Source organism: Trichechus manatus, unplaced genomic scaffold (assembly GCF_000243295.1).
Source record: "Trichechus manatus latirostris isolate Lorelei unplaced genomic scaffold, TriManLat1.0 scaffold00262, whole genome shotgun sequence".
NCBI lineage: Eukaryota > Metazoa > Chordata > Mammalia > Sirenia > Trichechidae > Trichechus > Trichechus manatus.
The window spans coordinates 941984-964794 of record NW_004444198.1 but is presented as its reverse complement, the minus strand read 5'-3'; the positions used below and the strand labels follow the sequence as shown (position 1 = coordinate 964794).

The 22811-nt window shown below is 45.6% G+C and overlaps 1 protein-coding gene across 1 annotated transcript in view; it reads left to right on the top strand.

Moving 5' to 3' along the window:
- The window catches only part of LDLRAD4 (low density lipoprotein receptor class A domain containing 4), a 610108-nt gene that overhangs the window by 53678 nt on the left and 533619 nt on the right, over window positions 1-22811 (top strand). The window contains exon 4 of the mRNA XM_023724825.1: window positions 9539-9626. Coding sequence (XP_023580593.1) covers window positions 9539-9626 — 88 coding nt within the window. The remainder of the gene's footprint in view (window positions 1-9538; window positions 9627-22811) is intronic.

Sequence of the window (22811 nt, the reverse complement as noted above, 5' to 3'; positions counted from 1 at the left end):
ATGCCTAGGACTGGGATTGCTGGGTCATATGGTAAGAATTCGCTTATTTTTTTAAAAGCTGTGCCCTAACAGCATGTAAGCAATTGACTAAGGATGATTGTTACTGTCAAGAGTGTGTTCTTGACCTGAGGTTGCAGCAAACATGCATTTATAGCTAGAAAATGATCAATTAACACGGGATTATTTGCAGCAACTGTATTCCTTTTAAATACCATAGGGTGGGATAGATGGACATTTTTATTATGAGGGGGAGAAACAGTCATTCACAGTGGGGCTCCTTTGAATGATGCCCTCAGCAGACATCCATGACACAAATCCTTAGCCTACTGGGCAGCTCTGGCCATTTAGCATACCATGTCTCACTTTCCAAGTAGGGGTATATGAGTTACTTCAAAATAGATTTTCTCTTCTCATCCTAGACATGGTCCTGCTCAGTGTTGATATCCTCTCGTGTCCTGCACTTCTTCTTCCTCCCGTAACCCCCACAGTCCATGATCCGCCCTCTGGTTAGTGCCACCTTGGTTTCCTCTGGGTGTTTCGTCATCCCTTTTCCCAAGATGCTTCTTCCTGTCATGGCCATGGAGGGCCACCGTGGCTCAGGTCTGAGTTGAGTGCCGTGTTTGCCCCCTGTACACTTGCCTTCCAGCAGGTGGGCTCTTGTCTGCTATGTGGTTGGACAAACATTACTAAGATGTTAAGGGATGCCACCTTGATGTGTAAGTGAGCCAGGGCTGTCTGGAGCTCTGCCACTGGACTGTTGCATCACACGACCTGGGAATGTAGAAATGCAGAGTCTTCAGACTTGCTGGATCTCAATCTGCACTACTCAGGGGTGAGAAGTGAGACTGTGCCAAACACAGAGGCACTTTAGAGTAGAATCTGTTTTCATTAAGGTATTTCAGAATGGGATCCTGGACTGTCATTAAAAAGTTCTTCGCAGATAGTGGAGAGGGGGATGAGTTCCGTTTGGTTCCAGCAGAGAACACTTAGCTCCCGTCTGCTTTCTGGCTATGTCATGAGTCATGCAGGGCTGGACTGTGAGGGCTCGCCCTTAGGCCACATCTGGAATATTAGTGGTAGATCAGAGCTGCCCTCCTCTGCAGGCCAGGAAGGTGACAGACCTGGGACTGCTGATTCTGGTGGGGAAGTGCAGGGTGCAACACTCGGCAGGTCACAAAATCATTTCAGTAGGTCACAGACAGCATTAAAAGAATGATATACAATGGAAGAGAAAATAGATTGTATTTCACATAGCAAGGCTAAGTATTGTTTCTAGAAACTTTTAAAAAGTTGCATAGTTGATACGTATATATCAAGATGTATATATTGTTGTTTTTTCTTCATACATAACACCAAATCGCACACATTGCTACTCGGTCAGCCTGGACCTGAGAAGGCCTGGGCGTGGCTTCCCATGGCAGCAGTCTTTGGTAAGTCAGTCCTCTCGTCTGCCAGCTTGTGGGCTCACAGCATCCAAGTTTATCTCTGCCCAGTGGGATGCTCAGGGAAGTGACCAGAAGGCTCTGGAAGAAGTCTGTTTGTTGGTGAATGACTTGTTGCTCTTTCCATATGGGAGAATAAGATCTGGATTTGGAAATAATATTAAATATTAAAATTACTTTAGTTGTCAAAATAATTCCCAAGCGTATTCATTTTTAGTATACCAGCTATGCTTCATTTCCTATCCTAACCATTTGCTTTGATTGCTGCATGGAGCTGATTGCAGGGTGGAATGGGGTCCAAATCCCAGCTTTGCCTCTTAGGAGCTATGTGACCTTGGACAAATTACCCAGATTCTCTAAACTCCAGTCTTCTCATCTGTCAAGTGTGGAGGATGATAACATCCACGGGGGTTGCTGTGAGGCCGAATGAGATAGCATACATGAAGTGCTGGGCTCGGCACTGAGGGCATGCGCCATGGAAGTGAGTGTTATCATCATCATCATCATCATTACTACCTGCACATGAACGACCATGATGCCTGAGTGTCCTGTCTGTTTGATTTCTTCTTGTCATAACCAATTAAGTGTCCAAAGAGTTACGAGGCAGCATCTCTCGTTGCTGGGGGCCACCGCCTTGCCTTGCTCTGGGGTGGGCTCTAGGGAAGTGCTGGTGGCAGGAGGTGGGATCGTGAGGACATTTGTCTTTGTAATGCTGGGGCAGGCACTCTGTGCCATGCATGGTGGCATGGGGGGGCCTAGGCAGGGGGCCAAGGTTGTGCCCTTGGTCTTGACCTACCTGGGTGCCTGGGTCCAGACCCTTTCCCTCAGTGGTCCTCGATGCTGTACTCATTATAACATGAGGGTATAGGACTGGAAAGAGCTTGTCAGGTGTGAGAGCTGAGCACTGGCCTGAGTATGCTTCTGTGATGCTATTCTGTGGCTGCCAGTTGTGAGCGTGGTGGGTGCTGGTGCTGGGAAGGGGGAGGTGTACAATATATAGAGACAGCAGAGGTGGGCCCTATGCTCAGGGTCTGTGTTCTAGTGGGGGATTGCAGATGCCACGGGAGAGCACACAGACATCCACTCTATAGGGCAGGGGAGGCTCTCCAAGCAGTGAATCATGGTTTAGCTGTGACTCTGATGAGGATGCGCCTATCCTTTATGTCCTCGGACTGCAGGCCCCTCCTGCCTCTCCCACTTCTTACAGTGACTGGAAGGTAGCCAGCCTTCTCTTCACTTGTAAGCCCTGAGTCTCCTAGATAGATGGAGCCGTGTGCTGATGCTCCTGGTGGGGGATGGAGGGCGAGGTGGTGTGGGGGTCAGTGGTCTGATGTGGCCCTACTGGTATGTGCAGCCTGGGCACAGTGACCCTGAGTCCTGAAATGTTGGTGTGCTCAAGTGCTTCTGCCCAGGGACTGAGTGCTCTGGCTGGTGGCAGGTCTGTAACAGCTCCACTCGGCTGCATCCTGGTGTGTCCTCCCTCCAGGATGTCTGGGGAACTAGACAGTGCTGCTTGCTGAGGAAGCAAAACCAGAATGTTGATGGCTTCCTGTCTTTGTCAAGCTTTCATTCCTTCTAAGCACTTTGTAATCTCTTGCAGAGGTGCTGTTCTTTGTCGTTCTTCCCTTGAGTTTGGAAATAACCAGGGCAGTATTCACTGTTGGACTAGAATGTCATTGGAAAGAAATCATCCTCTTTTTTTTTGTTTCTTTAAGGCGTTTTTTCTGGCTTTGTTAAAAACTTTTTTCCCCTTTGTGCTTCTTCTTTTTAGGGTTCCGAAGCATCCCATCTTAAGGTTTTTCAAGCCTCCTCAGCATTGTGTGGACACCTGTGAGTATATACATGTTTGCACACAAGAGTGCATGTGTGTGTGTGTGCATGTGTTGGTGGGCTGTGTTGTCTTCTAGAGGAAGAACTCCCAGGGAGCACCTATCCTGAGTTTCGTTGACTAAGGTGCTGCTTTGCAACCAGCAGATTTTAGTACAGACTTGCCTGAGGGTGGCCTTGTCCTATTTTTCTCTTAGATGATTCTGGTATTTATAAGACTTCGAAGATAGAGCTTCTGGATTTTCCAGCTGAAGAGCTCAAGCCTAGGCTGCGGGGGTAGGGGGCGGGGAACAGGAAATCTGCTGCTTGTTTAGCTTTAGACAGCTGAAACGTTTCTGCTTTGCCTGAAAGATTTCCTTGGTTGAAGTGGGGCGGGGCGGCGGGCGGGAAGTCTGGAAGAAGGTCGGACCGACAGGAACGCTCGGCTCTGGTGCTTTGACGTGAACGACTGTTTTCCACCCCTTCTGGTTCAGCCCACTTTCCAGGAGTTCTTGCTCGCGCCCAGGGGCCAGATCGGGACGGCTCTTGCCCCGCTGGTGGCTGAAGGGCGGGGACTGTGAAGAGACGGGCCTGTGACCCAGGGAAACTCGCCTCTGCGTCCTCCAAATTGTTCCTTGCTGCGCTTGCAAAGTGGGGCCGGGGTGCGGCTGCCTCTGCTTCCAGAGGCCCCGCATTTGTTTCGGGAAGGACGGCTCGGCTTGGAAATCTCCCCGCTGCTGGCCGCGCGCCACGTGTCCCGGGTACTGAGAGACTCAGGCGCGGCTGGTTACGGACAAGCCGTCACGTTGTGTCATGCTGACCCAGGCGGCCGAGCGCCGCTGCTGGTCCCTGCGAGGTTTGCGTCCTAGCGGCGGGCCTGGACGCCACGAAGGCGGCCGGACGGCCAGTGGTTTCGCGATCGGTTGGCCGCAGAGGCCAAAGTCAGCGAACGTTAGAGCAGAGCTTCTGTGCTAGGCACGGAAAAGACACACTATGGTCAGTGTTTAAGATCACTGATTACTCTGAAATAATTCAGCCACAATATGCTATGCACTTCTGCCGATCAGCTTTTATAGATATTATAAATTTATTAAAATATTTAAATTTTTAATTTTATATATTTTTAAAAATGAAATATTAATGTTTACTGAAATAAAGATGATGTGGCATTTCTTGAATGGATAAATGAACTCACCCTCGAATATTATGTTGTGGAAATGTCCCCAACACAAAAATGCATGCCTGTCCCTGCGCAGCAGATGTGGGTCCATCTTTAAGGAACATTTTTAGGTATAACTTCAAGATGTCTGAAAAATGAAATAAAGCAAATGCTGTCTTGGGAAGTACTTCTCTGGAGCCCCGGTGGCACAGTGGTTAAGCGCTGGTTAAACTGCTAACCAAAAGGTCACCAGTTTGAATCCACCAGCCACTCCTTAGAAACCCTTTGAGGCAGTTCTCCTGTGCCCTGTAGGGTTGGCTATGAGTCAGAATGGACTCGATGGCAATGGGTTTGGTTTGGTTTTCTGTCTTCTCTGTCTTTTCCTCAGTCTCTTTCTATAATGCTGCAGTACATTACATACTGCTTTACGTTTTCCCTGTGCCAGTTATGAATTCCATGAAATGCCTCCTTCCTGTTATGTCCAGGTGCTTGTGTGTTTTAAATGGCTGCAATTCACAGGACTCAAGCGGCTCAGCTGGAGCAATTCCTATTGCAGAGATGGGAAGGGAGCATGGGCCAGGTTTTCCACTTAATCTTTGTCTGGAACAAATCTTTTCCTTTATCTTAGAGAGAGAGAGAACGTGGTGACGCTTTAAGAATGTACTTGCCTCGTTTTCCCTCACCAGTCCAGCAGTGCCTGACCTCTCCGGAACTGTGGCTGACCGATGTGGCCAGCGGTGTGCTTGCTGAGCGGTGTGGACTGTGCTCTCCATGATCAGGCAGAGGGCATAGACCCACAAGGACCGTACTTCTCACTCTGACAGCCACGTAGGCAGCGGAGGCAATATACGAGGGTCGGCCAGTCCTTTCCATGAGGCTCTGTGCTTGGTCTTTCTCTTTAGTGAGTAATCCATTCTTCCCAAGGCTGATTTCCTTTGCGGAGCCGTGATAGTAACGCTCAGTCTCCTTTCTTTGAAGGTTTGGACTTTGTGTTGGCTTCTGTTTGTGAGATTTTGGCGAAGAGATGCCCTGACTAGAGCTAAGGGAGGAAGAAGCTGGTGGGGTAGGAGCTCTGCTGTGCCCCAGATGTGCTGAGTGACCTTGAGCGGCTCAGCACAGAGAGGGATGGATCTTTGACTCCTGCTCCCTCCAGCCCCAACATCACCGTAAAGCTGTGGGTCATTGGCTATTTTCACAGGTAGATACTGGCCAAAGAGAGCTAACGTTATACAGGGAGGTAAGTTTGTCAAACTTTCTGCCTCGTCTGTCATGAAACTGGTGTTTATGGTTTTTCTTGGCTTGGATGTGTGAATCTTGCTGCCCAAGAGGCTGAGCACGAGGAGGTAAACCTTGGAGGCAATGTTCAGGTTTTCTGAGTTATCTATGAGGGAGTGGGGGTGTATAGTAAATTCCTGAATATAGATTTCCAGGGAGCATGACAGGTAGTGAAATGAAGTTTTTATTCGGTACTCCTTTATGTAATTTAACTGATTAGAATGTTTTAAAATATCCCTTTTTATTAAAACCAGTCCTTTCAAAATAGACATAATTTAGCCATAGTCTTCTTTGTAATAAAAACAATTTTTCTCTCAAGTGTAGCAAAAACTAAATGTATTTATGCATTCAAATTTTATTTTAAACATAAACCAAAACCAAACCCGTTGCCGTCGAGTCAATTCTAACTCATAGCTACAGAGTAGAGTTCTACAGAGTAGAACTGCCCCATAGGGTTTCCAAGAAGCAGCTGGTAGATTCGAACTGCTTGGTTAGCAGCTGTAGCTCTTAACCACTGCTCCACCAGGGCTCCATTTTAAACAAAGCTTAAATAAAATCTTCGTTAAATTGTTTAAAAATCATCAGTTTTAAAATAAAAAGTCTTAAAGAACTTTTGACATAGCTTGTCAGAAAGTTGGATCAACATTTTGTTTCAATAGAGCTGGGTCATTTGACCTAAATAGATTTGTTCATTTTGGTTGGGAATAAAAGTTTTATTGATATGAATGGAAAGTTAAGAATGAGCCACAAATTCTTTCTTTGGAAATTAGGGATTTTTTTTGTTTTAAACCTTCAGCCATCAGATAGCTAAATGCCAGAGAAGTGGCAAGGGTATTTGGCAAAAGCAGTAACTACTGAGCAGCATTTCTAAGCACTGATTCACATTCACAGGCAGAATGAAAGAAAGAGTAGTGGAGAAATTATGTATTCATCATTTGTGGGGAGAGCATGGAGCTAAATATCTTCCACCTCTTTTGAAATTAATTTTGAGTCTCTGAGCTCTGGTTTGAAGGTTTGAACAAATTCACTTGCTCTGGCCTTATTGTAAGAACTAGACATTAACAAATCGTAATTCCTTTAATTTTAATGGTACATTTTTTTAAAATGTGAAGGGCCTGCCATGCACCCAAGCTCTGCAAGCTCTTGGGGATGCCAGGAAGGTGGTGATGGGCACTCACTAGGGGAAATGAATTTTCACTTTTGAATGGAGGAGGCAGGCAGGGAGGGCTGTTTCTGATGTGTAGTTACGTGTGCATTTAATATATACATATGTATTTTATATATTCCTATATTTAGCTAATTGCTAAACTAATTTTATTACTTTTCTATTGCTGCGTAACAAATTACCATAAATTTAGTGGCTTAAAGCATCACACATCTATGATCTCACAGTTTCCATGGTCAGCAGTCTGGCACAGCTTAGCCGGGTTATCTGCTCTGAGTCCCATGGGCTGCAGTCAAGGTGCTGGCCATGATCCTCTTTTATCTGGAGGCCTGACTGGGAAGAATCCACCTCCAAGCTTGTTGGCAGAATTCATTTCTTTGTGGTTGTAGGACTTAAGTCCCAGCTTCCTTGTTGGTTGTCAGGCAGAGACTGCTGTCAGCTTCTAGAGGCTGCTCACGGGAGTCCCACGGGAGTCCCACCATGCAGCCCCTCCCAGGCCCTCTCACAGCACAGCTGCCCACCTCTCCATAGTCACAAGGACTCTCACTCTGCAGTCTGAGGAGATGGAGTCTTATATGAGGTATCCTAATCAGGGGGTGACATGCCCTCACCTCTGCCATAGTGTTTTGGTCAGAAGCAAGTTACAGGTCCTGCCTGCACTCAGAGGAGGGGCCACACAAAGGCATGACTGTCTGGGAGCTGTTTTAGTAATCTTGTGCTGCTATAACAGAAATACCACCAGTGGATGGCTTCAACAAACAGAAGTTTTTTCTCTCACAGCCTAGTCGTCTAGAAGTCCAAATTCAGGCTGTCAGCTCCAGGGGGAAGGCTTTCTCTCTGTCAGCTCTAGGAAGGTCCTTGTCATGAATCTTTCCTTGGTCTAAGAGCTTCCAAAGGACGCGCTCTGTTCCCAGCACTGGTTTCTTGGTGGTATGGGGTCCCCATGTCTCTCTGCTTGCTTCTCTCTTTTATATCTCAAAAGAGATTGGTTTAAGACACAATCTAATCATATAGATTGAGTCCTGCCTGATTAACATAACTGCCAATAATTCCATCTCATTAACATCTTAGAGGTAGGATTTACAACACATAAGAAAATCACAGAATGGTGGACAATCACACAATACTGGGAATCATGGCCTAGCCAAATTGATACACATTTTTGGGGGACACAATTCAATCCATAGCAGGAGCCGTCTTAGAATTCTGCCTTCCACAATAATTTCTAGTGATTCCCAATATATCAGAGCATTTGAATCCTAGGAAGACTGACTAGAGCGGCCCCAGTTGAGGAACAAAAACTGTGATCTTGAAAATCAAAAGTGGATTGTTTCTTCTCTTAAAAAACCAAAACTAAACCCGTTGCCGTCGAGGCGATTCTAACTCACAGTGACCCTGTAGGGCAGAGTAGAACTGCCCCATAGGGTTTACAAGGAGAGCTGGTGGATTCGAACTGCTGACCTTTTGGTTAGCAGCTGAGCTCTTAACCACTGCGCCAGCAGGGCTCCTTTCTTCTCCCAGCGGGTAGGAAACAGGAAGAGAAAGGGAGTCTGCAGCGGTTCACAATATTAGTGAGAAGGAGTTACACAAATCAGCGAGGTGTTTGGCTGCTGTTTTCAGGGTGAATGGTGGGGGCTCACAGAGAGCCCTCAAGCCACATGCAGCCATGTCTTAGCGCTGGCGGATCACTCAGGAGGGACATTTGGCAGGAATACACTTGAGGGATAAGTCTCCTGTAGAGTGCACTGTGCACGAAGGCTGGACCGATGGAGGCTTAGTCAACCTTGAACAGGAGTGCCATGTTGCACTCTGGCAGGCTGGGTGCGGGGTGGTGCTGGCAGCATCTGAGGCAAAGCTTGCCTGAGTTTACACAGCACTGCCTCCTCCAGGAGGTCTGTGGGCTCACCTGAGGGGCGCCCGTGGGACATGTGGGTGTACACCCCCAGGCTGGGGTCAGCGTGTGTGGACTGGAGCCAGACAAAGCCAGGGCAGCATGCGAGGACTTGCTCCCAGTGAGGGCGGAGGGCAAGGGGGAAAACGGCCTGTAGATAGTCACAGAACTCAGCACCCTGGCTGGATCTGTTTGAACGCAGGGCCAGTGTGGCTTCCACAAAACGTGAGGTACATACATCTCAGACAGGAAAAGGTACAGCTGCCCCTGCCTGTCTTTAAAATTAAGGATTGGTGCCTCATGTGGCCTCAACATATCTGTATGCTAAGAAAGAAAACAGTCTTTTCACAGCCGCATTTAGGAGGTCTATGAATTAAAAATAAAAGAAAACCGATTGAGTTCACTGCCTGTTGTCCGTGGTGCTGTAGGAAGACCTGTGCAGGGACATCCTCTCTGGCTCACAGTAAAGAGGCCCCTGGCCTGGGATGAACAGGGTGCTTCCTTTCAGTGGAGGATGAGAATATAGCTCTTGTTTTCCGTTTTTTTGTGGCTGCTATCAAGTTCAGAGCAAAATTTTGTTCCTAATTAGATCACATCTCTTAACCCAGATGTTTTGCTATACTTCTTCCTTCATTTCTTGATGCTTATCTTGGTGTTCTTATTTTATTCATTTTTATATCTGTACCTTTTATTGTGACAGCCCTCTAGAATTTTTTGGAATTTGGGGGCTAAGTAGGGGGTGATTCACTAAAAGAAACCAGGAAGTGTTCACTGAAATCCTTTATTTTTTGTTCTATTAGTTGAAGGTCTACATTTATCGCCTCAAATTTCTATCTCCTGGTTGGGCTGTTTTCAAGAACCAACATCAGTCTTCGTACAGCTTAAAAGGTGAGTAGAATTTAAGACTCCTCTGTGATAATTTTTGTGAATTTTTAAATTTTGTCATAGCACTAGCCATCCTGATGGCTTTCCTCTGAAGAAAGTTGTACCAAATTCTAGGTGCAGAAACTGTCTCTCTACCTCAGCTTTTCCTGATGGGAGGAAAGCTGCATGGTATCAGACTGAGTGTGACTTTATACATGAGTACATTCACAGTGGGTTGTGAATGTATATAAAGTCATATGTTTATATGTACTAAAATACTTGAGGAAAAACAATCTTTTTATTTAACTTGTATTTATTGCTTAGCCTGGGCATTTAGTGCTGATACTTAAAAACATTTAAGATCAGTGAGCAATGGGATCCTTTATTTATCATTCTGAATTCTTTGTTTGGCTTGGCCTCCTAGTTCTGGAATGTGGGGGTAATGATGGGGCCCCTGGAGGAGTGAGTGAGCTGCCACGCTTGCCACCACACTCTCCACCACGCTTGCAGCCACGCTCGCCACAGCCACCAGGCTCACCCTTGATGCACGCCTGTGCTTGTTTCTCCCTCAGCTATTGGAGTGTACTGTGGGCAGGCTTGCCTTACTCCCCTCAGTGGCACATTGGTCTGTGCTGTGAAATGGGGGTGGCCTCCTAATTTGCTCCGTTTGGTGTTACATTTGTAAGCCTGTGTGTGTGTTCTTCCTCTTTGGAGGGGTGGGTGTAGTGGGTGGGGCCCAAAGCCCAATTCAGAGCCAAGCCTGGCCCTGTGGGCAGGCAGTCAGTGAAAATGGCAGCTGGTGCCATGGAGGGGCTGGAGAGAGCACCAGGAGCAGCTGCACCCACCTCGCTCCTCTGTCCCCAAGCTCTTCTCCTCTCTGTGCCTCTGTTTGTTTTATGATTGCTATTCTGCCTGACTGGCAGGACATCAAGTGAAATATGTGTAAGTCTTCAGAAAAGTAAGACGTTCTGTAGAATGGAAGGTGTTACATTTTTCTAAATTTTTAATGTGTCTTTACATATTGCCAAGTATGAGTCATTGCTGATGACAAATCCCTTACTAGAATGTAATTTTTATAAGGGCAAGGGTTTGTTTTCTTTGTATGTTTCTTCCTTCCAAGGCCTAGAGTAGTGCCTGGTACTTCCTTCAAATGAAATGCATTGAAGAGGAGCATGGAAGGCTCTCTCAGCGTATCTCCAGGCCCTTTTATTTATGATTGCTATGGAATTAGGTGAGGGACTGGAGAATCAGGAGAGATCTAATGTGCTTCTTCACCACAGCACGCAGACCCTTGCATTTTAAATGGGCTTCACATTTGGAACCTTCCTAAAATTGTGGGCTCTAAAAAGTATGCATTACATAACAAGCTACATTCTAATTCTGTGGTAAGCACAGCCCGTCTGTGTTGCTGAGTTGAATGCTGTTCAAGTATTTCTTTCCAGAGTGGACTTCACTGTTGGTATCTGGAAACGTGGAACACATTCGATGGACCCTTTCGGAGGGCAGTCAGCTCACAATGAGCTCTCAGCCTGCGTGCCCAGTGTTCGCACTGGCTGCTCACAGTATCAACCTGGCGTGGAGGGGAGGGGTGAAGACTCTGTGTCCTCTCCAACTTGGAGAATGTGAATCCCTGATACCACTTTTCTTCCATGACTTGGCACACCCAGCAGCAGCTCAAGGTGGGGGCACCAACTTGGCCTGCCAGGGACGATCAAAGTATGGCATGCACTTTATCTTCTCTTTCATCATCTCAAGTACAGTCCCCACCCACTCTATCCCCAACACTGAAACTATCATCCAGTAGAATTTTTCCAGGTCACTGAACACACTGCTGGATTGTGCCTCTCGGCACTGTGCAACCTGAGTTACAAAATTTCAACGAAAGTAGAAATAATTCTTGCAAATTATCTAAATACCTGATTTAATCTAGCTCTTCCTGCTGGCTGTTTAACTGTTTTCAGAATTGGTAATGGAAAGCTGTGTCTTGACTGCTGTCCTGCTGTGGCTTTTAAATGATCCCTGTGGCTGTGTTGCTCCTCCTGGGTGGCAGAGCAGCTGCTAATGCAAATCCGGGATGTTGAGGACCTGCCCCTCTGAAGGTGACTGTCCTGACATCTGTTGTTGCTCCGTTACTTAATCAGTTGTGTTTCTTACTGAGACATCACTAAGTGCTGTAGGGTGCCCAGGGCCTCGCCGCTCTGTGGGCGTGGGCAGCTGGCTGGGAAGGCCCCAGGGGATAGGGCTTTGCATGAACTGCAGAATGTGCCTGTCCTGCAGGACACTGGACTATGTGGATTTGGTTTTGAGATTGGGCTAGGCCCCCGTGCTAAGGTTGTTATCAAACTCGTTTTTAAGTTTTGACATCCTGATTAAGGTGAAGCTGCGCCCTGCCACGTTACCCATGTGAGGGTGGTAGGAAGTTGGCTGCGGTTAGACAGATGGCCGTCCTGTCCCAGCCTGCTTCAGTTGGTCTCCTGGGCCCCCCACTGACCCTCCCTGAGTCTCAGCTTTTCTTATCTTTAAGTGGGTAACATTTATCTTGTGGAATTTTGGGGAAGATGCCTAATTCAGCATTCAACACGGCAGAGGGGCTCCATAAAGTGTTAGTTACTGCTTTTCACCCAGACGCAAGCTCTCACAGAGAGAAGAGTGTGGAGGCCCTCGTTTCTCTTTTCTGTTTCGGGACTAAGGCGGCTTCTTAAAAGGATTCCAGAAGGTGTCGTGCTTGACCAGGGCTGTGGGGCCTATCCAGGCTCTGCCCCTTTCCTCACAAAGAGGACGGGCCTCAGACTGGGGTCTGGCAGGCATCTCTTGAATTCCTTCAAGGGCTCTTTATGGGGCTTGGAGTGGAAGGTGGGGACCAGAGAGGCGTGAGATCCACGGTCCCAGTGGGCAGATTTTTCAGCAATGAAGAAGGTAACCGCGGTCACCCTGAACTTCCTGTCTTTGTGTTAAATTTAAACCCGTAAGGTAAAATCAGAGAGGATCAGCAGTACTGGGAGAAATTTTCCCTTGGAATGGGTGTTCCTGCTGCCTACATGGGTACATTGCATAATGCACCTCTCTACCAGAGATAGCTATGAAGCTCTCTCTGGCACCTCAAAATAAAATAGGTTAAATCATGAAAATGTGATGAAACAATTACAGCCTGGTGTAAATGACCAAATTGCCTGGGGGTTCTAACTTGAATGAGGGTTTGCCCATTCAGAGGCTGCACTCCATATCCTGTCTGCCTGAGAGGCTGGCGGTGGTAGGAGGGTCCTTGTTAAATGGGTCTAGCTTCTCCTCTGGGCTCTGTAACTTCAGGCCCTCCTGCCTGCCTCCAGGTCTGCCAGAGAAGTAGGGGCTACTGTCAGGGGCTCTAGCCCACTTCTTTCCCTCATGCTTCAACTTTCAAGTTAAGAGTGGCATTGAGAAGAATAGAGACATAGAAGGGCTCTGAAAGGCCGTGTGCCTGAGTTTTAGAAGTTGGATTAGACAAAACTAGCAAGAGGAAGGCTGGAGGAGGAAGACTGCATTTAGAGGCCGGAAGGGAAACTGTTACCTCTACAGTTTCTGACTGGGTTGAGAACTTGGGGATGTTCTCTGCCTAGTTTTTAGATTCTGTTCTTTTGTTATTGGATATTATTTTCTTATCAAGTCGACAGTCATGTCTGAAAAACACCTTCGCATCTTGCTGTAAATTCAAACCTGTTAGCAGCTTCCTCAGCCCATACCTCACACAGTACCACAGACTGCTAAAAAGCCAGTTCAAGTTCTGTGGGGGAGGTTTGGGTGAGGGCAAGGGTGTAAAAATCCACCGTTCAGAGATTCTGGGTTGCTTGCCGGTGTGTGTATTTTCCATGGTGCAGGAGGTTAGAAATAGCGTTGCTTTTTATGGGATTCATAACAGCAGCAGCAGCAGCCCTGTGTAGGTGATGTCACTTTTGCGGTGGGGTGGGATGATCCTGACAGCAGATTCTGCACCATCTGTGTGTCTGTCTGCCTGCCTGCCTGCCTGTCCCCAGCCCTGCTTTGTGTCACCTGGACCAAAGGTACCGAAGTGCCGAGTGCGTGTCACCAAGGTCAGTTTCTCAGGACAACTTGCCTGTGGCAGCCATTTCCAGTTGTTACAGACTGAGTCTCAGCAGCCCCCAGAGTCACATTGGTGACTCTTCCTGAGTGTCGCCGAGCAGCCCACACAGCCTGCTGCCTGTCAGACTGCGACTTCTCCAGCCTGTGTGGGATGCCCTGCTGAAAGGCTTCACCCCAGCACGGCGGACCGTGCACCCTTTCCAAAGGGACCCTTAAGGATCTGTGAAATTTGTCAGAATTGCATGATTCTTACAAATGAAGGCATGCTGATGAGTTCTAGATTCAGTGCAGAAAGGAATGGGTGGCCACAGCCACTGAACAGAGGTTCTAACCTCAGGTTTGACTGGCTCCTCAGTAGGCCTTTGACCTCCAGAAAGGTTAGGAGTGTCTGAGTGGAGCTTGAGGAGTGAAGCCCATTTGACTTGGAAAACCATTAAGTGTTGTCAGGTGGCAGCCCGGGAGTGTGGGGAGAGGGCAGTGGGCGCCCACGGATTGAGATCACCGAGTGTGTGTGAGGGTGGAGGCAGTAACAGGACAAAGACCCCATGAGGTTTTACCTGGGGTTTTTCTTTGTCAACTTTCTTCTTGAATTTCATGCAGTACCTTTGAAAAGGCTTAGCTGAGGGGTGTATTGGGCAGGATTCCTGTCAAAGGCTGTTTGGCAGTGCTGGGTTAATTTTGCAAGCTCAGCGCTTAGGATAGTTATCTAGTGTTCATGAGTGTCTGGGTCCTGTCTGGGCTCAGACTGACATTTAATAAACCGTTTCCCCCTTATTTTTCCCGATACCTAGTTTGCTGTGTGTTGTGGGTTGAATTTTGTCCCCAAACAGATATACTGAAGTCCTAACCCCTGGTACCTGTGAGGATGACCTTATTTGCAATAGGGTCCTTGCAGATGTAATAAGTTAAGATGAGGCCATACAGAGCGGGGCGGGGGGGCCCTAGATCCAATATAGCTGGAGTCTTTGTAAGAAGAGAAGATGGCACAGTGACACAGAGTGTCACAAAGTAGTGCCCATTTGTTATTATGAACCACTGCATGTACCCTGAATTTTTAATATAACAGGCTTTACAGGAGTTGATTTGTAACTACAGGTTGTACCTGGTCAAACGTTCGTAACCCGGGGAACACCTATACTTTGTCACAGTCCTGGGAAGCTCACACCCTGTGGTTTTTCACAGATTTCAGATTTCCAGGGACAGCTGTGGGGAAGTCAAGGTGGAGAAGGGGGCCTTGCCTTAGCTTTCATGACTGACTAAGTGCTCAGGGCTGCCAGCCCCGTCTCCCCCTCCCCTGCTTCCCTGCCTTCCTTCTCAGAGGCTGGTTAAGTCTGGGCAGCAGGACTGCTAACACCATTGTAAAAATAGTAGTTTACAAATGCAAAGCATTGCAGTACCCAGTGACTATTTAGGAGGGCGTGCCCCCCCGGCCAGGGGCTGACCCTAGGTGGGCTGCTTGGTCCACCTGGAGGCAAGGGTTTTCTCTTGAGTCTACAAATGTAGCTAGAGGGGCAGGGGGCAGCTTGGTGCTGGACTCTATGTCTGAGGATGCTTCTCCTTGTCTTCCGAAGCTGCGTATTGGGACAGGAAGACCTGTCCTGAACACTTTGGGCACCGAGGCTTCATCATTTCCTCTTTAAAAGTGCCAAAGCTGCTGCCTGTTCTGCAGGTTCTGTTCTGTTGTGTTAACATTTTACCCATGTCATTATATTCCAAGAATAATGATTTTGGCATTCTTTACTTCTGGGCTTTGATTGAACTGCGTTTGCCAAGTGGATCATCCATGGGCTGGGAGTGGGTGATGGTCTGTCTCCTGCGGTGGTGGTCTGCGCAGGGCAGGCCCCTCCTCATCACACGCTCATCTGTGTGCACCACCCCCCTCCCTGTGGTGTCGTAAAAATACGAAAATGTGGTGAAATTCTGGAGTAATTTTGAGAAAACTTTGTTTCACGTGCCCAGATGGGTTTGTGAAGTGTTTCTAGTACTTTAAGGGCCACCAGGGTGCTTTTGAGTTGTCATTAGAAGAACTTGTCACCACTTAGTATTGTGATATTTATGTCAGTTACCTATTTTTTTGAGAGAAAATCTCTGTTTTATTTCCTCATTTTGATCAAATCTTTGTCTCCAAAACTTTATGTTCCTCCTTTTCCTTTTAAATTAAACTCCCAGGACCTAGTTTCGTAAAGCAATCTCCAATTAGGAATCTGAAAGAATGATATGTTGAAGGGTGGAACTGACCTCTTTGCAATTATAAGATTTACATGTGAACTGATGAAGGGACATGAAAAGCACCATAGAATTGAGAGCTAAACGTCACTGTAGAGATAATACATATTATTCTACCACCTGTCTATCAGCATGTCATACTGTGGTGGCTCGGGTGTTGCTGTGATGCTGGAAGCTATGCCCCCAGTATTCAAATACCAGCAAGACCACCCATGGTGGGCAGGTTTCATTGGAGCTTCAAGACTGAGGCAAACTAAGAACAAAAGGCCTGGTTATCTACTCCTGAAAATTAGCTAATGAAAACCTTATGGATCCCAACACAATATTGTCCAGTAAGTGCTGGAAAATGAGCCCCCTAGGTTGGAGGGCACTCAAAATATACACAGTGGCTCTAACAGTGGGCTTGATCATACCAAGATTGTGAAGATGGCGCAGGACTGGGCAGTGTTTCATTCTTTTGTACATGGGAATGCCATGAGAAAGAGCCAACTCAACAATAGCTAACAATAGTACATATTACTAGAGGCTGGCCAGCCTCTGCTGTACATTTCTGACCGAGGCATTACCCTTATGATAGACTCTGGGGGACGCTGCAGCCCAGGCTTGCAGAAGGGGTCAGATGACTAGGGAAACAGCTTGCTTGGCCCTTGGCCCTCCTGTTACTCTTCGTTATACAGGCTGCTGATAGCAGACACTGCCAGGAAATGTGAAGACATGGAAAAATTGGAAATTTTTTGGTCAGAAACACTTTAAATTGTGACCTTTTAAGGATAGTAATACAAAAGAGTTCTGTAGGAATTTATTGGAATAACTGCTGACCATCACATGCAACATGAAGATTTCCATGTGAAGTGTCCAGGGTCAAGTCCTCACAGTGCCTATGTCTGCATGGCACCTCTGACAAGCATACCTATTCTGCTTCCATTTTCTTTAGTGAATGAAACACTCCCATCAAATCCAGAAATAAACTAGCATGAGAGAGGATAGAGAAGCTCATCTCAATCTCAGTCTTCACATACTTCAAAGTATGTGAAGATGCTTAAAATAAGTCACCAAGACAAAGAAGCTGTTGATGGAAAGGGAGTGGTAGGAAAATAAAAATGATTGTGATCGACTGAGATCAGATCTGTATTTAGCAAACACATTCAGAGCTCCAGCTACATCCTGGTACTTTGCAAGGGAAGGGGGCATGAAGGCGGATGAGGAACAGCCACTGCCTGTAGAGGACTGGTGGATGGAGGGGACACAAAGGATGCCTTTAGTCATCATCCACTGTGACAAGAGCTCAGCTCATTGCATGGAGGGAGCCCAGAGTGGGCCTGGGAGGTTGTGGAAACTCTCTCAAAGGTGATGCCATGAGGTGGGTCTAGAGGCACGAGTTGGAGTTTTCTAGGTGGATGGATGTCAGGAGAAAATGTTCTGAACACAGGAAAGGTGCACAGAATGCCCAGATGTGAGGGAGCTGACAACAGATTAAACTAACAGCAAATATGCTGACGTGAAGGGTGCTGGAGAAGACAAGCAAGAGATGGAGGTAAAGCTGGAGACAACGTTGGGTCAAACCATACAGTATCTGAATGCTGTTTGTGGTTTACCTTATAGTGTATGGAGAAGCATGGGAGGTTTTCAGGGAAGACTGGCCATTGGATATGTGTTGAGTGATGTTGAATCTGGGGCCAAGGGCCCGAGTGAGCGGAGGGAAGCAAGACAAGAGCCAGAAAGACCAGCCAGTATGATAGCCAGGAGGCTGCTCCAGGCCAGGGATGGTCAGGCCTGCGCCATGCAGCACTGAGGGTATGTTGATGCAAAGGGGCACTAGCACTGAGGGGAGCTTGGATCCCCGAATGACTACTGGCACAGGATTGGGTGAATAAGGAGGTGGTCTGAGCAGAAAAGGCAGTCTAGAGGTGAGTCTGCACTTAGACTCCTTGCTTTGCCATACCTGTGGGACAGCCAGGTGGCAGTGGCTAGAGATGAGCTAGACCATAGCCAAAGGCTAGGGAGCTGTGACACAGATGGAGATTTGGGGTCATCTGCATATGGCAAGACCACCCCAACAAAGAAGAGAGCAGGCTGTCTGGAAGCGGGCCTTAGTGGTGAAGTCCACAGTACGGAATTTCTTGAACATAGATAATGCTCACGATCTTGTCTGTAGTCAGTTTTCTGTCTGTCTCACATAAGTTGTCAAAAACCAGTTATTAAACTTCTGAAGTTTAGTACTCTGTGTGCTTTTACCTCCTCAGTACAGCTGTAGAAATGTCACCCTTGGTGTACGTGTTATCCAGAGTATTTCTGGTCTGTGCCTGGATGCTCTGGACCTGTTGCAGCTCACACTCCTGCTCGTATGTATCATCTCAAAAACAATGACCTGAAATAGTGTGTATTAGAGCCAGCCTACAATTTGGGTGACTATGACTAGTGAGCACTCATTTCAAAATCTTCCTGATCTAGTTAATACCTTATCTTCTTCCTATAGACACGCAGAAGTACGTCTAAGAATTTTACCCCATCGCTTATGCAATTGGAAGGTTTTCACTGTTGATGTTTTGCCACTAGAAATTGGGAATACTCAAAGGGTTTTTACTTAATCTTCTTTCATAAATGCATCTACCGAATATTGCTTTATTAATACATGACAAAAGTTAACGATACAATGGGTTCTGTGTTCTCCATCCCCTGGGTTGGATCTGATGTAGAGATGTGAGCACAGACCCCTTGCTTCACTTTAGAAGGTGTGACAGGGAGGCTGGGATGTGGACAGTGTCATTTAGGTGAGCAATGGACTCTGCTCCCACACACAGTCCCCACCCACTCACCTCAGGCTGTGGTGACTTCTTGCTGGTGGGGCAAGGCCCGCTCTCTAGGATCTGCACACAACCCTCAGCTGTGAGTGTGACACCCACAGTCTTATCAGTATTGTTAATAACTATTCTGACTTACATGAATTTAGTGTGAGTAAATGGAGAAAGAAGCTCTTTTTATGAGGGATGGATTTGGTCTAAGTTAAAATCAGAAAAATGAATATTTACTTCAGGGTAAATGCTAGTAATGAATATAAACTTCCTGCAGTTGCGAATAGTTAACGGAAGGCCAATTAAAGAAACACTGATGACATTTAGTTTAAAACATAGAAAAATGTGAAAAGCCTTTTGTTATGGATTGAATTATGTCCCCCCAAAATATGTGTCCTAAATCCTAATCTCCATGCTTGTGGTTATAACCCCGTTTGGGAATGGATTGTCTTTATGTTAATGAGGCAGGATTAGTATAGGGTGTATCTTGAGTCAGTCTCTTTGGAGATAAAAAAAAGAAATTAAACAAGCAAGCAGAGGAGAGATGGGGTAAAAGAGAGGCCAAGGAAATCTCCAAGGAACCAGGAAGGAGAAGCTGAAGAGACAAGGACCTTCCTCCAGAGCCAACAGAGAGCCTTCCCCTCGAGCCGGTGCTCTGAATTTGGACTTCTAGCCTCCTAAACTGTGAGAAAATAAATTTGTGTTTGTTAAAGCTATCCACTTGCGGTATTTCTGTTATAGCAGTACTAGATAACTAAGACATATTAAAAAAGGCAAAGAGATAAAGGCAAAATGTACTTGCATTCCTAGTATTATTGTAAGCATTTGGGCTTCTGGGGTTTTTAGAAGATCTTCTGTAGACCTGGAAGTCATCAGATAAATGGCCAGATACTATTGTCATTATCGCCAAAATGACCACTCTACTCCATGAGGAAGGTGGATTGGGGATAATTGTAATTATCACCAATTTATATCCCTTTCACATTTTGAATTGGGGATTTATTTCTGTTGCAATTCTAATTGTGGTATGTGTGTATGTGTGTTTTTAAAGTAATATTTTATTGTGTTTTTAGCAAAAGTTTACACAGTAGTTTAGGTTTCCCTTGAACAATTTTTACAAAAATTGTTTAGTGACATTGGTTACATTCTTCCCTATGTGTGAACATTCTCATTATTTCCATTCTGGTTATTCTGTTTCCAGTAATCTGGTTTCCATTCACCCTTACCTTCTCATACATATATATATTCTTTTAATTAATTGTTGACCATTTGGTCTCATATAGATGATTTTTTTTAAGGGAGCACAGTACTCAGAGGTGATAATTATTTTGTGAGCCAATCTGTTTAGCTAAAAGGTGACCTGAGGGAATAGCTTTGGTTCAAGGTTTGTTTTTTTATTGTGCTTTAAGTGAAAGTTTACAATTCAAGTTAGTCTGTCATACAAAAATTTATACACACATTTTTATATGACCCTAGTTGCTCTCCCTATACTGTGACAGCACACTCCAGCTTTCCACCCCGGTTTCCCATGTCCGTTCAACCAGCTCCTGACCCTCTCTGTCTTCTAATCTCACCTCTGGACAGGAACTGCCCATTTAGTCTCATGTATCTACTTGAGCTAAGAAGCACATTCTTCACAAGTATCGTTTTATGTCCCATAGTCCGGTCTAATCTTTGTCTGAAGAATTGGCCTCCAGAATGGTTTTAGTTTTGGGCTAACAGAGAGTCTGGGAGCCATGTCTTCTGGGGTCCCTCCAGTCTCAATCAAACCATTAAGTCTGGTCTTTTTACTAGAATTTGAGTTCTGCACCTCACTTTTCTCCGGCTCCATCAGGGACTCTGTTTTGTTCGCTGTCAGGGTGATCGTTGATCACTGTCTCTTGGGCTAATACTTTCCTTGTGTCTTTGGTGTTCTTCATTCTCCTTTGTTCCAGGTGGGCTGGGACCAATTGATGCAGCTTAGATGGCTACTTGCTAGCTTTTAAGACCCCAGACACCACTCACCAAAGTGCGATGCAGAACAATTTCTTAATAAATTTTATTATGCCAATTGACCTAGATGTTCCCTGAAACCATGGTCCCCAGACCCCTGCCCCTGCTGCTCTGTCCCTTGAAGTGTTTGGCTATATTCAGGAAACTTCTTAGCTTTGGTTTAGTCCAGTTGTGCTGACTTCCCCTGCATTGTGTGTTGTCCTTCCCTTCACCTAAGGTAATTCTTGTCTACTATCTAGCTAGTGAATTCCCCTCTCCCTCCCTCCCCACCCTCATAACCATCAAAGAATATTTTCTTCTGTGTTTGAACCTTCTCTTGAGTTCTTATAATAGTGGTCTTATACAATATTTCTCCTTTTGCAACTGACTAAATTCACTCAGCCTTCCAGATTCCACCACGTTATAAGATGTTTCATAGATTCATCCGTGTTCTTTATCGTTGTGTAGTATTCCATGCTGTGAATAAACCATAATTTGTTTATACATTTGTCTGTTGATAGGCACCTAGGTTGTTTCCATCTTTTTGGTATCATGAACAGTGCTGCAATGAATATGGGTGTGCATATATCTATTTGTGTGATGGCTCTTATTTCTCTAGGACATATTCCAAGGAGCAGGATTGCTGGATCATATGGTACTTCTATTTCTAGCTTTTTAAGGAAGGGCCAAATCGATTTCCAAAGTAGTTGTACCATTCATTCCCACCAACAGTGTATAAGTGTTCCAGTCTCTCCACAACCTCTCCAACATGGATTATTTTGTTTTTTGGATTAATGCTAGCCTTGTTGGGGTGAGATGATATCACACTGTAGTTTCGATTTGCATTTCTCTAATGGCTAATGATTGTGAGCATTTCCTTATATGTCTGTCAGCCGCCTAAATGTCTTCTTTGGTGAAGTGCCTGTTCATATCCTTTGCCCATTTTTTATTTGGGTTATTTGTCTTTTTGTTGTTTATGTTTTGCGGTATCTTGTAGATTTTAGAGATTAGATGCTGATTGGATTTGTCATAGCCAAATTTTTTTTCCTAGTCTGTAGGTTGTCTTTTGACTCTTGGTAAAGTCTTTTGATGAGCATAAGTGTTTGGTTGTTAGGAGCTCCCAGTTATCTAGTTTCTCTTCTGGTGTTCGTGCATTGTTAGTTATGGTTTGTATTCTGTTTATGCCATGTATTAGGGCTTCTAGTGTTGTCCCTATCTTTTCTTCCATGATCTTGATCATTTTAAATTTTATATTTAGGTCTTTGATCCATTTTGAGTTAGTTTTTGTGCATGGTGTAAGATATGGGTCTTGTTTCATTTTTTTGTAGACGGATATCCAGTTATGCTAGCACCATACGTTAAAAAGACTGTCTTTTCCCCAATTAACAGACTTTGGGCCTTTATCAAGTACCAGCTGCTCATAGGTAGATGAATTTATATCTGGATTCTCAATTCTCTTCTGTTGGTCTGTGTATCTGTTGTTGTACCAGTACCAGGCTGTTTTGACTACCATGGTGGTATAACAGGTTCTAAAGTCAGGTAGTGTGAGGCCTCCCACTTTGTTCTTCTTGAGTAATGCATTAGTTATCTGGGGCCTCTTCCCTTTCCATATGAAGTTGGTGATTTGTTTCTCTGTCTCATTAAAAAATGCCATTGGAATTTGCATCAGGATTGCATTGTATATGTAGATTTCTTTGGGTGGAATCGACATTTTCACAATGTTCAGTCTTCCTATCCATGAACAAGGTATGTTTTTCCACTTATGCAGGTCTCTTTTATTTTCTTGCAGTAAGTAGTGTCTTGTAGTTTTCTCTGCATAGGTCTTTTATGTCCCTGATTAGATTTATTCTTAAGTATTTTATCTTCTAGGGGGATATCATAAATGGTATTGATTTGGTGATTTCCATGTCGAAGTTTGCTTTGTTGGTGTTGAGGGATCCAAATGATTTTTGTATGTTTATCTTGTATCCTGATAATTTGCTGAAATCTCCTATTAGTTTCAGTAGTTTTCTTGTGGATTCTTTGGGGTTTTCTGTGTATAAGATCATATCATCTGCGAATAGAAATACTTTGACTTCTTCCTTACCAATTTGGATGCCCTTTATTTCTTTTTCTAGCCTAACTGCTCTGGCTAGGACCTCCAGCA